Source organism: Geotrypetes seraphini, chromosome 4 (genome assembly GCF_902459505.1).
Source record: "Geotrypetes seraphini chromosome 4, aGeoSer1.1, whole genome shotgun sequence".
Taxonomy (NCBI): domain Eukaryota; kingdom Metazoa; phylum Chordata; class Amphibia; order Gymnophiona; family Dermophiidae; genus Geotrypetes; species Geotrypetes seraphini.
Window position 1 is genome coordinate 203,998,062 of NC_047087.1, and position 15,348 is coordinate 204,013,409.

General features: G+C 42.2%; 1 protein-coding gene across 6 annotated transcripts in view; it reads left to right on the forward strand.

Annotated features, from left to right (window-relative positions):
• The window catches only part of GBF1 (golgi brefeldin A resistant guanine nucleotide exchange factor 1), a 516,681-nt gene that overhangs the window by 307,634 nt on the left and 193,699 nt on the right, over window positions 1-15,348 (forward strand). For all 6 annotated transcript variants that reach the window (XM_033940425.1, XM_033940426.1, XM_033940429.1 and 3 more), the window contains 4 exons: window positions 4,493-4,704; window positions 6,143-6,241; window positions 11,006-11,200; window positions 13,335-13,521. In XM_033940425.1, the coding sequence (XP_033796316.1) occupies window positions 4,493-4,704; window positions 6,143-6,241; window positions 11,006-11,200; window positions 13,335-13,521 (693 nt within the window). The remainder of the gene's footprint in view (window positions 1-4,492; window positions 4,705-6,142; window positions 6,242-11,005; window positions 11,201-13,334; window positions 13,522-15,348) is intronic.

Sequence of the window (15,348 nt, forward strand, 5' to 3'; positions counted from 1 at the left end):
CACCAAACCCGGTTGGTATTCCAATATAGAAGAAGGTTCACACGGTGACAAGGCCACCTCAGTTATATCAAATACCCTTTGTGCACCGTTCATACACCCCATTCACTCCACCCCCTTCAAAACTACATACATACTTACAGTAACCCCCCCCCCTTACCCTTAGCACACATACAAAGTACCTCACCAGGCCCACAGTAGACAGTTGAAAGAAGTATCACTCACCAAAAAACTAATTAACCATAGTCCTAGCCAACTCTGTGATACCACAGTCAAGGTGGCCAACTAACATCAGGACCGACTGCAGGTCTATGCTGTTTCTGAGCGGGCCGCATTCTCTGCCACTTCGTGGACCACTGTCCACCAGCCTGCACACCACCATTGCTCTGAACATCCTCAGGGACACGGTCCACCGACAAAGCCTTCAAAGATTCCTGAGCCTACTTCGGAGTTTTCACTCTCCTGTTGGCAGTTCCGATTGTCATCAACGGTGCAAAGGGGAACTGCCATCGATATTTATAGCCTTCTTGCCTTAAAAATTTTGTAACCCCCTACTGAAACTTTCTCCTCTTTTTCAACTTGACTGCCGCCAGATCTTGATACACTGCAACTGGGTTCCCATTTCATGAATTGCTACCATGCCACATGCAAAATAATTTTTCATCCTAACGAAGTCATAATGTCTCTAGGCAAATTGCTCTGCACCCGGCCCAATGTTCTGTGTGCCCATTCAATGCTTATGATAGGGCTGCCAGACTTCTCACCTTGGGCCAGATGCACTAAATTTGCCACTTGTTGCATGTCCTTATATTTATCCTCCCTGCAGCCGCAAATTGCAACGTCGGGTATGGTTTTCAGTGTCCTTCAACTTCTTCCAAATATCCACACCATCCTGTTGTAAGGCAACCATCTCCTACCGGGCATCAATTATATGCTCAGCCGCCTCATCCACTCAGGTTTCCAGTTCCTCTTAGCAGCGGGAAACCTCCTGTAAGTTCTGCTTAATTTCCAGGACAGCCCATTGAATATCCTATCAAATAGTAAGAATATCTTCCCGCAGACTAGCAAGCATGCCTGCGAAACCATTAGCTTCCGATGGCCCCTGCTCGTTAATATGCATACTGTTGGCCTCTGCATTTGGATCCATGTGGTTCTCCACTTTAGAGGCCATCGCCATCTTGGACATGCTTGGGGAAGTGGTCTTTTCTGCAACCACTCCCGATCAACCCCAGCAAACCGATAGGCATCCAACTTAGGCTGTGTGGACATATTGCTCTCTTCAAACGGAAGGATCACAAATGGAGGTCAAATTCGTAGCGCTCAAGGTGCAATACACAATTTTCACTGCATCCCCTATGGAGCTTCACTCCCTTGCATCCTGCCACATCAGTGATATCACTTCCTTTCCGTGATAAAGGCTTTAAAAGAGTAATTATCTTCTTCAAAGAAGTAGTAGATTGAAGATTAAAAGAGGACAGTTTTGCCACAGGCACCGTAGGTGTGAGAGAAGAAGAAATATTGCTTGGGGAGCTAGAAGACATTGAGGGGGCAGATACTGTGGATTGTTGTAGTTTGGTAATTTTGCTGTGGAATCCTAGAGTAAAATCTTCCGCAATAAGAGAGGAAACAGGAATAGAAGGGGATGTATTAGAAAAAAAATGTACTAAGAGAGAAAGAATATTAGAAATATATGTGCACTGTGCGTTATGCAATATACGAGAATAATGTGAAGAGGTATTTTTGAAATCTTATATAGACTTTTTTTGTAAGCAGAATTATCTTACATAGCATACATTGGCCATAAATAGATTTGGTTTCTTCTCTGTGCATATCCAATCCTCCCATACTCCTAATAGCCAAAACTTCCAAAGAAAGTCAAATACAACGATTTTCATAGCGCCCCACTGACCTCTGCAAAATTGACTGCCCTTCTTAATTACCGTATACAGATTCAAGACACCGGCATCTCACTCTACAGACTGAAAGTTGAGCAGTGCCTAGTTTCTTCCTTGGGACTACCTTCTTCAATTCAGGAAATTCTGGAGGAAGCAAGAAAACTTCCCATGAGGAAATCCACACCATCAAGTGGAAGGGTTTTCTACTTGGTATTCTGCTTAAGATCCCTTTACATGCCCACCAAATGCCATACTACAATACTTACATTGTCTCTGTCAACAGGAACTTCTGAGACATTTTAGTGCACCTCAGCCCCCTATCTGCCTATCATCTCCTGATAAATTGGACTCCAGCTTTGTCTCCAATTTTTATGAAAGGTCTTCATATCAAAACTTCTTATGTAGCTTTATACTTTGTTCTTTCTTAAGCTGATGGAATCCTTATTGCTAAAGTGTATCATATGGAAACTACTTTTCCTAGTAAGATCTATCTTGGCAAAAAAGTCAGTGAATTTATACAGTGTCAATGAAGAGAGAGTGTTGCCTACCTTGTATCCTAAGCCTTTTAACTACCCATGTTAGAAAGCAAGCCAGGACAGAGTCCATCAGGAAGTTTAAGTAACTTTTCATGATCTTGGATTTTAACAAAATTGGAATTGACCCACTTAAATCGGGCTTTCACCCTCTTCATTCTACTAAAACTGTCCTTACAAAAGTCTTCAATGACCTGCTCTTGGCTAAATCCAAAAGCCTCTACTATGTTCTTATCCTTCTTGATCTATTTGTATTTTTTGACGTGGTAAAGCTTGTCTAGGAGTCTCATTTCAAGTCCATTTCTATAACTTCTCTGTAGCATATTGCTCTCTCCCTTCCTATTGTTTTTTTCCCATAATTGTCTTATCTACTATCAACAATTTGTATTTCTTTTCCCACTCTCCTCTTGTTTTAAATATGTTTGTAAGATTAGTCTTCAATACGTTCCTCAAGGTTTGGTTTTTTATCCCCTAAAATTTTGTAATTTTATTGATGTGTACATCGCTTAGAATTTTGAATAAGAGATTAATCAAGTTTATAATAAACTTGAAACTTAAATCACTACCTACTCATCGATATGCTGTCCTCACTTGGATTTCAGAGCTCTATTATTTTATGGTTGTCTTCCTATCTTTCCCATCGTACCTTTAGCATATGCTGTGTTGGATCGTCCTCCACCACCATACTGCTGTTAGTCGGTGTACTCAGGTCTCTGTCCTAGGACCACTTCTTTTTTCCATCTACACTTCTTCCCTTAGTGCTGTAGTCTTCTCCCATGGCTTTCAGTATCACCTCTATGCCGATGCTCATAGATCTATCTCTCTATACCTGAAATCTCAACAGACATTCAATCCCAGGTTTCAACCTGCTTCTCTGGCATTGCTACCTGGATGTCTCGTCGCCATCTAAAATGAATCATGGTTAAGACTGAGCTCCTTATCTTCCCACCTAAACTTGTCTCTCCTCTTCCTCCATTCTCTATTTTTGTGAGGGACGCCCTCATCCTCCCTGTTTCATCAACTTGTAACCTTTGACTCATTTCTCTCCTTCTCTTCACATATCCAACAGACTTCCAAAACCTATCGTTTCTTTCTCTACAATATCGCTAAAATTAGACCCTTCCTTTCTAAACACACTACTAAGACCCTCATCTCCTCTCACCTAGACTATTGCAACCTGCTTTTCACTTGCCTTCCACTAAATCATCTCTCTCCATTTCAATCTGTTAATCTGCTGCATTCTTCATATTCTGCCAATCTGCTGCATTCTTCATATTCTGCCAATCACTATGCCCACATTACTGTTCTCCTCAAATCACTTCATTGGCTCCCTACAAGTGTATTTGCTCTGCAGCTCATCAGTATCACTCCGCTCATCAGTTAAGTCTCTTATCTGTACCCTTTTCCTCTATGGCTAACTCTAGACTCTGTCCCTTATACTTTGCTTCACTGTATGCCTGAACAAACTGCCCACTTCTTTGATGCTGTTTTCAATTCCAAACTCCAACCCACCTGCTAAGCACTAATATTTGTCTTATCTTTTCCTTTGTAATTCCTCTACCTCAGCACCTTCTTGTCCACTTTCTGTCTTGACTAGATTGTAAGCTCTTTTGAGCAGGGACTGTCTCTTCTGTGTTTTGATGTACAGTGCTGCATATGTCTAGTAGCGTTATAGAAATAAGTATTAGAATATTATCTACAAGGAATGTGTATACAAAAGTGTGTATATACCTTGCATCTAAATTGGCTATTCATTAATCCCTTAATGCTATGAGGTCATACTTTTATGTTAGCATTAGTTACAGATCTTTAGAACATAAGTTATTCAAGAGCATAAGTTATTCATTTAGCGGGCACATTTTTCAAGCAGAAGTTAAAAACTTATTTTGATAAAATTTTGTTCCAATAAAACATCTGATTCATAGTATGTCTTACATCATTTGGAAAAAAAACCTGTACTTATTTTTAATGGTCAATATGAAAAAGCTGTATAAAAAATTAGAGTAAATTTGAATTTGTAAATAAAAAATATATATTTTAATAAGTTTTCTTGTTTATTTCATTCAGGGGCTGCTCTGGTTCCATATGGGCTGCCTTGTATTCGAGAACTGTTCCGCTTCCTCATTTCCCTCACCAACCCTCATGATCGACATAACTCTGAGATAATGATCCACATGGGGCTACAGTTGCTCACTGTGGCACTGGAGTCTGCTCCAATTTCAAATTATCTCTCTCTCCTAGGACTTGTGAAAGATGAACTCTGCCAGCACCTCTTCCAGGTACGTTCCATTTAAACAATGGTCTCATGAAATCCTTTTGATTGTGTTTGGTTATGAAATATTCCTATCTCAAAATGATTCAATACTGAGCTGTGATACTGGCCACCACATCTAAACAAAATCTGGATTAGAGAATGACATGGGGACAAAGTTTGTCCCTGCCTCTGCAAGCTCTGTCCCCACCGCCCTGTCCTTGCAAGCTCTGTACCCACCGCCCTGTCCTCGCAAGCTCTGTCCCCCATCCCTGCCCCGTCCATGCAAACTCTGCTCCATCCCCGCAAGCTGTCTGATCCCATCCATACAAGCATTGAAAAGTTATGATTTTATATTGAAATCATTTTTATTAAAGTAAAAAAATGAAACAATATTCTGTACAACTGTCATTTTACAAATCACAAATACAGAACTAGGATCAACAAAACCCCTGTCTCTCCATTCCTTCCAGCTCCAGGCACCCCTCCCCTTGTGGGTCCAGTACCCTCTTTGTCTCTTCACTCCAGCTCCAGCTCCTGTCTCCTTTCCCTTCCATTCAGCTCTGAAACCAACCAGCCAGCCAGCATCTCTACCCCCACAGGTCATAGCAGCAACAGCAGCAGAATTACCCCCTTCTTGAGTGACTGAGACTCCTTAAGTTAAAATAGGCACAGGGCGAGAGGGGAGTTGGGGCGGAAGACATAGAGATAGTGACCCAGGTGCAATTTTTTTAATCGTGGGAGCAAGTCTTTTTACCTCTCCCATAGGGCAGTAAAATGCCTTGCTCCTGTTCCCGCAGTAAACTGATCAAAAATGTTCCAAATCCTGCGTCATTCTCTAATCTGGATATTCAGCACTAGTATCTGGATAGTGGCTAGCACAAAATATCAGGAAAAGCAGTGCAGGCACTATGCAGGTAGTGGCAATATTGAGCCTGCTGTCAAGATGTCTAACAGTTTAAGGGTAGAACAACATTTTTGCTATCCTAGCTTTATCCAGATAGTTCTCCAGTTAGAGTACAGAATATCACCACTAACCAAATAAGCTCAGGTCAACCCTCATTTCTGTCACCAAGAATCTGATTCATGGGAATGTTCATGTAGTGCCATGGAATACCCTAGTCAGTGGCATTTATCTGGATAGAAGGTGCTGTTAACTAGATACATTCTGGATATTTACTCTCTGATATTTACTATAAATGATGTACATATTGATGTGACACATTCTACATTTGATGTGACAGAACATGGTATTAGAGTTTATACCACCATAGGAATATACAGATTAGCCAGCACACTGAGACAAGAAATGTGTAAGAATGACCAGACTTACTGGTTGAACAAATGAACTTAATCACAGCACCAAGCTATTATTGAAGGAATCTCATAAATATTAGACATAGCTTATCTAGGGAATATAAATTACAGTTTTCTTTTTCATAACCATCGACTTTTCCTGCCTCCAGCTCTTAAGTGTTGAGCGGTTGAATTTGTATGCAGCTTCTCTCCAAGCTTGCTTCCTACTGTTTGAAAGCATGAGGGAATACCTAAAGTTTCAATTGGAGGTAAGTTCTGAAATTGTATATTTGATTTTGTCTTTTGAGGACAGTAATCATTATATTAATATCGAGTAATAAATATATCCTATTAAAATGATTTAAAAAACACTAAAGTTACAAGCAGAATTCAGCATGGTATCCACTGATGCCTTCACCAAGGCACCTACTCAAAAAGCAGGTGTGGTTAGAGGAGAGTATATGCATGTTATGAGTCAGGTGCTGGTAAATTAGGCCAGGAAAACTGGCCTAATATATCAGCACCTAATATTATAATGTCTACCAGTGCCTAAGTGAGTTAGGTGCCAGTAGACACAATTCTGTAAACAGCGCCTAATGGTTGGTAGGTACCGTTTGGCACGGTTTTCAAGGAGCTAAGCACCACTAGGCACCGTTTATAGAATCATCCCCAAAGTGCAGTCCTATCTTTGCTTGGTTAGGTAAGTAGATCCAGGCTTGATTATCAGCTAACATCTGTATAATGTCTACCATGGACTGAATATCACCCAGCTTGCTTCTATAAACCTAAGCACAAAAGGCAACCTTTTAAGGAATTTGTATGATATGTAAAGTCTCTTTAATTTAGTTGCGATTTTTTGCATTCTCTGCATCCTTTAAACTGCCACCAATATTTTGTGAGTAAAGATTGATATCTTTAGAGAGCTTAGATGATGCTAAAAATTAATCTATTACATAAAAAGTATAATACTGGGCTATACCCAGTGGCGTACCAAGGGGGGGTGGAGGGGGGCGGTCCGCCCCGGGTGCCAGCCCTGAGGGGGTGTTCCCGGCCTTGCCGCTCAGTCCCCCCCACGCCCGAAGGACCGCTCGCCCCACTGACCTTCCAGCACACCTATGAAGCAGCCCGCAGCAGGATCGTGACATCAGCAATCCCTGAGCTGCTTGGGCGCTGCTTCCTGCGCCGCGGTCCCGCCCGTCCTCTGACATCAGAAGAGGGGGCGGGACCGCGGCGCAGGAAGCAGCTCCTAAGCAGCGCAGGGATAGCTGACGTCGCGATCCTGCTGCGGCTGCTTCATAGGTAGTGCGGGGAGGCCAGGGGGGCGAACGGTCCTTTGGGGTGGGGCGGAGCATCAGGCCTTCAGGGTGGGGCGGGCGGGCAGGCAGGCAGGCAGGCTTTCAAGGGGGAGGGAGGTGACAGGCAGGCAGGCCTTCAAGGGGGGGGACAGGCCTTCAAGGGGGTGCAGGCCTTCAAGGGGGGGACAGGCCTACAAGGGGGGGACAGGCCTACAAGGGGGGGACAGGCCTACAAGGGGGTGGGACGGGCCTTCAAGGGGGGGGACAGGCTTTCGGGGGGGTGCAGGCCTTCGGGGGGGGGTGCCGACCATCAAGGGGGTGCAGGCCTTCAAAGGGGGGACAGGCCTTCAAGGGGGGGGACAGGCAGGCAGGCCTTCAAGTGGGGGGACAGGCCTTCGGGGGGGTGCAGGCCTTCGGGGGGGGTGCAGACCTTCAAGGGGGTGCAGACCTTCAAGGGGGACAGGCCTTCAAGGGGGGGGGACAGGCAGGCAGGCCTTCAAGTGGGGGGACAGGCCTTCGGGGGGGTGCAGGTCTTCGGGGGGGTGCAGGCCTTCGGGGGGGTGCAGGCCTTCAAGAGAGGGGACAGGCAGGCAGGCCTTCAAGGGGGGGGACAGGCAGGCAGGCCTTCAAGGGGGGTACAGGCCTACAAGGGGGTGGGACAGGCCTTCAAGGGGGGGGACAGGCCTTCAGGGGGGTGCGAACCTTCAAGGGGGTGCAGGCCTTCAAGGGGGTGGACAGGCAGGCAGGCCTTCAAGGGGGGGTCAGGCCTTCAAGGGGGGGGGACAGGCCTTCGGGGGGGGTGCAGACCTTCAAGGGGGGGACAGGCCTTCAAGGGGGGGACAGGCCTTCAGGGGGGTGCCAACCTTCAAGGGGGTGCAGGCCTTCAAGGGGGTGGACAGGCAGGCAGGCCTTCAAGGGGGGGACAGGCAGGCAGGCCTTCAAGAGGGGTACAGGCCTACAAGGGGGTGGGACAGGCCTACAAGAGGGGTGCAGGCCTTCAAGGGGGGACAGGCAGACCTTTAAGGGGGGGACAGGCCTTTGGGGGAGACCCTGGTTTAGAAGTACACAGAGGGAAGGGGGTGTTCAAAGAGACGTGCATATGCCAAACTTTGGGGGGGGGGAAAGAAATAAAGGGTCTGAAAATAGAGGAGAGGGAGAGAGATGATGGACCATGGGATTTAGGGAGGGAAGGAACAGAAAGGGAGAGAAATTGGACACAAGGGATGGTGTGGAGGAGGGATAGAGATACTGGATAGAAGGGTAATTGGGAAAAGAAAGGGCGAGAAGGTGGACTCTGGGGTGGTGGGGAAAGAGGGAGAGATGCCGGATGAAAGGGTAGTTAAGAAAAGGTGGATCTGTGGAGGGAGATGAAAAAAAGGAAAGATACCAGACTTCCTGGGGAGGGAAGGGAAATGGAAAGGGTGGACAGAGTTGGCAGATGGATGGTTAGCATGCAGAAAGAAGAAAGGAGACGACCCTGGCAAGCAAGTTATTGGAAGAAAACCAGAGCCTTGGACCAACAAGATTTGAAATATAACCAGACAACAAAAGGTAGAAAAATTAATTTTATTTTCTGTTTTGTGATTATAATATGTCAGATTTGAAATGTGTATCCTGCCAGAACTGGTGTTGGACTGCAAACGTGAGCTAGGATTTAACAGAGAGAGAGGAAAAGTCCTTTTTGTTTCTTTATTTTATTTACACCATAGCGCCAGTGGGGTTAGGAGAAGCCAAAAGGGGTGAAAAAGCTATAAAACCCACCAGGAGTTTTGAAAAAAATCACCCAACTGGGCAGGAAAATCGAATTGAAAAACCAATTCAATAGGCTGAATCAAATCGAAATTTTTTTTTCCTGAATCTGGCAGCATTAGTTTGCGCTACTGTCTTAGACTTTAGGACCTGGGATTGGGGAGAGATGGCATCCTCAGTACTTTATAATGCAAGTGAAACGAGGATTTGGTCAGACTTTTGAAGGGTCTGCAGAAAAAAAATATTGTATAGGCCGGGGACATGAGACAGCAGGAAATGGGAACTTTTCTTCCTTCTATTTTTGTGAATGGAAAGGCTGAGGATGTCAGAGAGTTCAGTTAAAATATGTGCTTTATAAGAAAATATAATAATGTGTTTTATAAAGTTTATAGCATAGCTGGCCTACCCAGTGAGGTGTTCCTAGTGGTGGTGGTGGCAGCGTGTCAATGTGTTGAGAGGAAGAGGTGGTCTGGGAAATTCTGCTGAGCAAACTCCGGGCCCATTTCCACCCCCCAGTTAGTCCACTCCACTCAACTGGTTCACACACTGAGTGGGTCTTTGGGTGTTGTTTTGGAATCTCTTCCAGTGGTTTATCAGTATCTCCTTCTGGTCCAAGGAAGGAAACTTTGTTATCCTTAGCATTGACCTACAGAATATGTTTGTACAGCACTGCTTGTATGGCATTAGGCTATGTAGTGATCGAAAGAAATAAAAAGACCTTTGCACATTTTTGCACTATATGGTGGGTGTATGAGGAGATTCACATTTCCTGCACAGCTAAGTCCATGTGAAGTTACCTTGTGCTGTATTTGACATCTAGCAAGGTCTCTGTTTGAAAGGAAAGATCTGAACTTAAAAATGAAGTGGCCAGAAGTTATGGTAAAAGCAGATAGTGTAGCTGGTTTTATGAAAGATTTGGACAAATTTCTGGAGGAAAAGTCCATAATCTGTTATTAAGAAATGGGGGAAGTGTCTGCTTGCCCTGGATCGGTAGCATGGAATGTTGCTACTCTTTGGGTTTTGACCAGGTATTAGTGTCCTGGATTGGCTACCATGAGAATGGGCTACTGGGCATGATGGACCATTGGTCTGACCCAGTTAGGCTATTCTTATGTTATGTTCTCATCTGTAGGGGCCTTTGTTTTCACTTTTTATTTTAATGTATTTTTTTTCTGGGAACTTATCAATGTTTTTTTATAATGGAAGAGAATTAATGTGTGTGGGATGAGGGGGTAACTAATTTCTTCAGCTAAATAATTCAATCCACCTCAAACAGACATAGGAGAACTCACGCACCATTCACACACCCTCCAACCAAAAACGTCAAAAGAAAAAAACTGTTCGACAATCTCCTAGCCATTCGAGCTGCAACACTCGACCCCCAACTCTACAACCAATTGACATCGACCATAGACTGCAAAACCTTCAAAAAAAAATAAAAACCTTTCTATTCAAAAAACACATAAAACCGAACTAACACAATCAGAACTGTCCCAAACATCACCTGCAAGTACTCCATATGTACTTCTGATGTCATGACAATTCAGACATAATTTATGTTATGTTATGTTTGGAATATAAGAAAATTTTCACTGCCTGTTCTATTCTGACCATTTATTACGTTTCATGGTCATTACAAAAAATATTTTTTTCCATGGGGGGCGGGGTGTAAAAAAATGATGGGCCCCGGGTGCCACATACCCTAGGTACGCCACTGGCTATACCAGTAGCTCATTGAACTCTGTATCCTGACTGTTAATAGCCAGTTTGAGTCACCTGGAAGTACCTTTAAGATTCTAATTGATAACTTTGAAAATGCAACCCTTATATCATAATAAGTGCTCATAAAGGTGCTTTCCTAGTGACTGTTACATTGGGGACTGTTTGGGTTTGTTATGCTCTCTTATGGCTTGGTTAAGAACTTTAATTACTGTACAGTGTTACAGTTTCAATGCTCTTATATAATCATATAAACTGTTTGTTTCCTAGATGTATGTGAAAAAGTTAATGGACATTATTACTGTAGAAAACCCTAAGATGCCATATGAGATGAAGGAAATGGCGTTAGAAGCTATTGTACAACTCTGGAGAATCCCCAGCTTTGTCACTGAGCTCTACATTAATTATGACTGTGACTACTACTGCTCCAACCTCTTTGAAGATCTCACCAAACTTCTGTCAAAGGTCTTTAAACTCCTCTGGATTACCATTAGCTAATTTCAACTAGGAAACTAAGTAGCAGACATGAAAGATACCGAGGCAATCAGGGCAGAGGCACAACAGGAAGGTGGGTAAAGGTAGAAAGGCATGATGATATAGTTGAAGACTCTGAGCACTAAAAGTGCAAGTATATGTAAGAGCTTCGAAGAGGTGAGGTTAAAATAAATCTAAATCATAGAGAAGATTAGTTGGAAGGCATTTGTGTAAATGGAAAGGATACCCAAGTATATCTGGGGGTAGAGCCAGCCCTACAAATAAGCAAACTATGCCTGGGGCAGCATAATTTGGTGATTGAAACAGGACCTGCCCTGATTTTCACTACTGCTGAAGCCACCCTAACTCTCCCTGATCTACCTTGAAACACTTGAATGTGGTATGTTTATTTATTTAAAAAATTAATATACCACTTAACTTTGAACAAAATGGTTTACAATAAATATAAATACAGTAAAAACCTAAAGAACGTCATTAGATAGAAAAGTCTAAAAACACTCACCCAAGTGTCAATCATACCAGTATAAAAATTTTATTGCCCATTAAGATTATATTATTCAGAACAGCTAATGTATTTTAATGTCATCTTCTAAATGAACATCAAAAGCTTGTTTTAAAAATAGTCTTCAATAAAATATTAAACAATTTTTCTTTTGTACAAATATAATAAGGAAGATCATTCTATAAAGAAGGAGCCAAGTTAAAAAAAAAAAAAAAAAAAAAAAAAAGGCACTTGCTTATGTTGAGGCCCATTTAACTCCTTTGAAAAATTTGGTATAAGCAACTTATGGTCCTGCAAGGATCTCAGGACTCTAGCCAGAGTACATGGAATGATCATTGAGTGTAGATGACTAGCGACTAAGCATAGTATGTCTTATAGGCCAGAGTTATCAGTTTAAAATTAACTCTCTTCTTTATGGGTAGCCTTTCAAAAAGAGCAGACTAATATGATCACATTTTCAACAATTACCTAACAATCTTAAGTGCCATATTCATTTGCAGACAGTTAGATTTTGAATGTCCAACATATATGCCATCAGTCCTAGAAATAATGCATGAAGCAGTGAATTAAAAGTTTTCTTTCATCGTTTCACTGAGTGCAATAATTTTAAATATGATCCTTAAAAGTCTATTGCGAATCTACTATTATCCCCAAGTATCTAAACCTAGCTATTGAAGGAATGGCATTACCTAACAAAGTTGGCATCATGACAGGCTCAGTTCCTTGAGCAAGGCCTCTAATTACAGACGTGCTCAAGGTCTGCTGGGTCCCACTCCTTCTGTTAGGAGGTTTGTGCACATTGCTTTCTAGCATATCAAGGTGGCCCAGGCAGAGGTAGAATGGCTGCAGAAGCAGTGGAGGAGGCAAGGAAGCAGGCCTTATAAGGGAAAGAGAAGATATGGGAGAGATTCTGGATAGGGAGTGTGGGAAAGAGAAGGGAAGATGTTGGATTGTGGTGAGGTGAGGAATGGTAGGAGAGTTACTGGACTTCCAGAGTAGAAGAGGGATAGCATCTTGAGCCATCCTGGAGTGTACCATGGAAGGTTTGTCTAGAGTTACAGATAGGCTTGGGTCGGCCCTATCTGGGGGACAGAGTTGAGTCTTTGTGATACCAAAGATTTTGAGGAATATTGTTGGAAGATGATGTTTTTGGTCTATCTAGAATTGTAGGATCTTATAAGTTATGAAATAGAATGAAGAGACTTATGTGGTCTCAGATTCATATACTATTTATTTATTTTGATTTCTATCCCGTTCTCCCAGAAGCTCAGAACAGGTTACATAGTACCTTTTTATGTTCATCTAATAAAAGATGATATCTTCGTGGAATTTATTAAGTTTCTATGAGAGAAAGCAAGGCAAGGATGTTTTGTGATGTGCTAGACAGCTTAAAGAATATGTTGGGTGCTTGCAAGTAATAGGGAAGGTATTCCTCTGGAAAAAAGACAATTCTGATGAGCGGGTTTTTGTTTTGGGGTGATTCTTTTGTACTCTGAAAATTTTGATCGTGTTTAGTTGATGTATCATGCAGAAAAAAATGTAAAGATGTCTATATTGCATGTCTTCAAATCTTTATCTGTTTTTGTACTTTCATTTCTGCAGAATGCCTTTCCAGTTTCAGGACAATTGTATACAACTCACCTTCTGTCTCTTGAAGCATTGCTAACTGTCATTGACAGCACTGAAGCTCACTGCCAGGCCAAAGTTCTCAGCAACACAGTACAGCAGGAGAAGACTGCAGTCAAAACTACTATGGATGTTTCTGATAGCACCAAGGAAATGAGCAGTAGTAAGATCTTGAACATTCTTTATTTAACTACATTCACTTCTACTAAAAATGTTATTACTAAAAAGAAAATGAAATTTTTAGTTTATTCTGTGAATGATTATAGCCAAGTCCTTGGTTTTGCATAATGTAATATCAAATGTTGCAATCTGATCCTTAACTGTTGCATTGTCCAGTTTTTCTGGACATCATAGAAAAATGGGACCAGGAACGTTATTAGTGAGCCAGTTTGAATGAAGCTGGAGGTGAAGCAGAAGGGGATGGGGCTTGATATATGCACTCACAAGATCTTTTCTTTGTTATCTCCCTTTTGATAATTCCCTTCCCCTGGCTGTTGCCATTTCTCACCCTCTTCATGTGCCTTGTAACCTTATGGAATGACTGAGAGTAGGAAGTGAATGGCAGGTTTAGGCTATATCTTCATCACTTTTGTTTGAGGGTAGACTAATGGTGTGAATTGTTCAGGACACCATAGATCACTCTTCGATCTCCTATTTGTAAACCAGTGTACCTCAGCCTTGTCTTGGAAGAATTGCCTTCAGTGTCAAGGAGATGATTCACTTTCTGTTTTCAACTTCCTTCACAGAGACTGCATAAGGAGGATTCTCTTTGGCTTCTCTTCTCAATACCAAATGAAAATTGCAGTTAGAGAAAAAAATGCACTCTTTATATATTGTAAACATCCTTATGTTTGTCTTGCAAAGTACCTCAAGTTTGAGTCAACATTCCAAAGTTTAATGAGATTCTGAAATCTTTTTTCAGAGATTTTCTTCAGTTGTATTCTTTAGGTTAAGAAAAATTTTGACCGATGGTGTTCTATAAGTTACACCTGTAATATTGTGTTCTACCCCTGCTCTACCCAGATTCTGCTTATGTGTGCGAGTATGCCTACCTGTAAGATATCTATATACATATAGAATAGCAATGCACATAAATCATTAGAATAATAGTATATATGCATATTTGTGTGCACATAACACACACATATGTCATTTTAACATAACATAAGTATTGCCATACTGGGACAGGGTGAAGGTCCATTAAGCCCAGTATCCTGTTTCCAACAGTGGCCGACCCAGGTCCCAAGCACCTAGCTAGATCCCAAGTAGCAAGAACATAAGAATAACCTTACTGGGTCAGACCAATGGTCCATCAAGCCCAGTGGCACGTTCTCACAGTGGCCAATCCAGGTCCCTAGTACCTGGCCAAAACCCAAGGAGTAGCAACATTCCATGCTACTGATCCAGGGCAAGCAGCAAAACAGATTCTATGCTGCTTATCCTAGGAATAAGCAGTGGTTTTCCCTAAGCCATCTCAATAATAGCCTATGGACTTCTCTTTTAGGAAATTAGCCAAACCTTTTTTAAACCCCACTAAGCTAACTGATTTCACCACATTCTCTGGCAACGAATTCCAGAATTTAATTACACATTGTGTAAAGAAATATATTTTCTCCAGTTTGTTTTATAATGAGTTATGCACATACTTTATAGAATTGGCCTGTACATCTAGCACCTTGATGTGCTAGAAATGGCCCAGTTGACTATTTGACAACGTTAACTTTGTTTGGTTGTTCACCCAAATATATTTGGGCTGAGTATTCTGTTGAAAGTTAACAGAACAGAGTTGTCCAGATAATTTTTGGCCTGATATTTGGCCAACCAGAATTAACTCAGTAATTGTGGCTGATTAGCATTGAATATTATGTTGATCAAACTAAGTTAAACATGTCCTAGATTCTTTCTATATCTTTGTCTGGCTAAATGTTGACTAAGCAACAGTTTGCCTGGACCAAAGTTAAGAAAACAGTAAGGCAGCCAGTCCATTAGA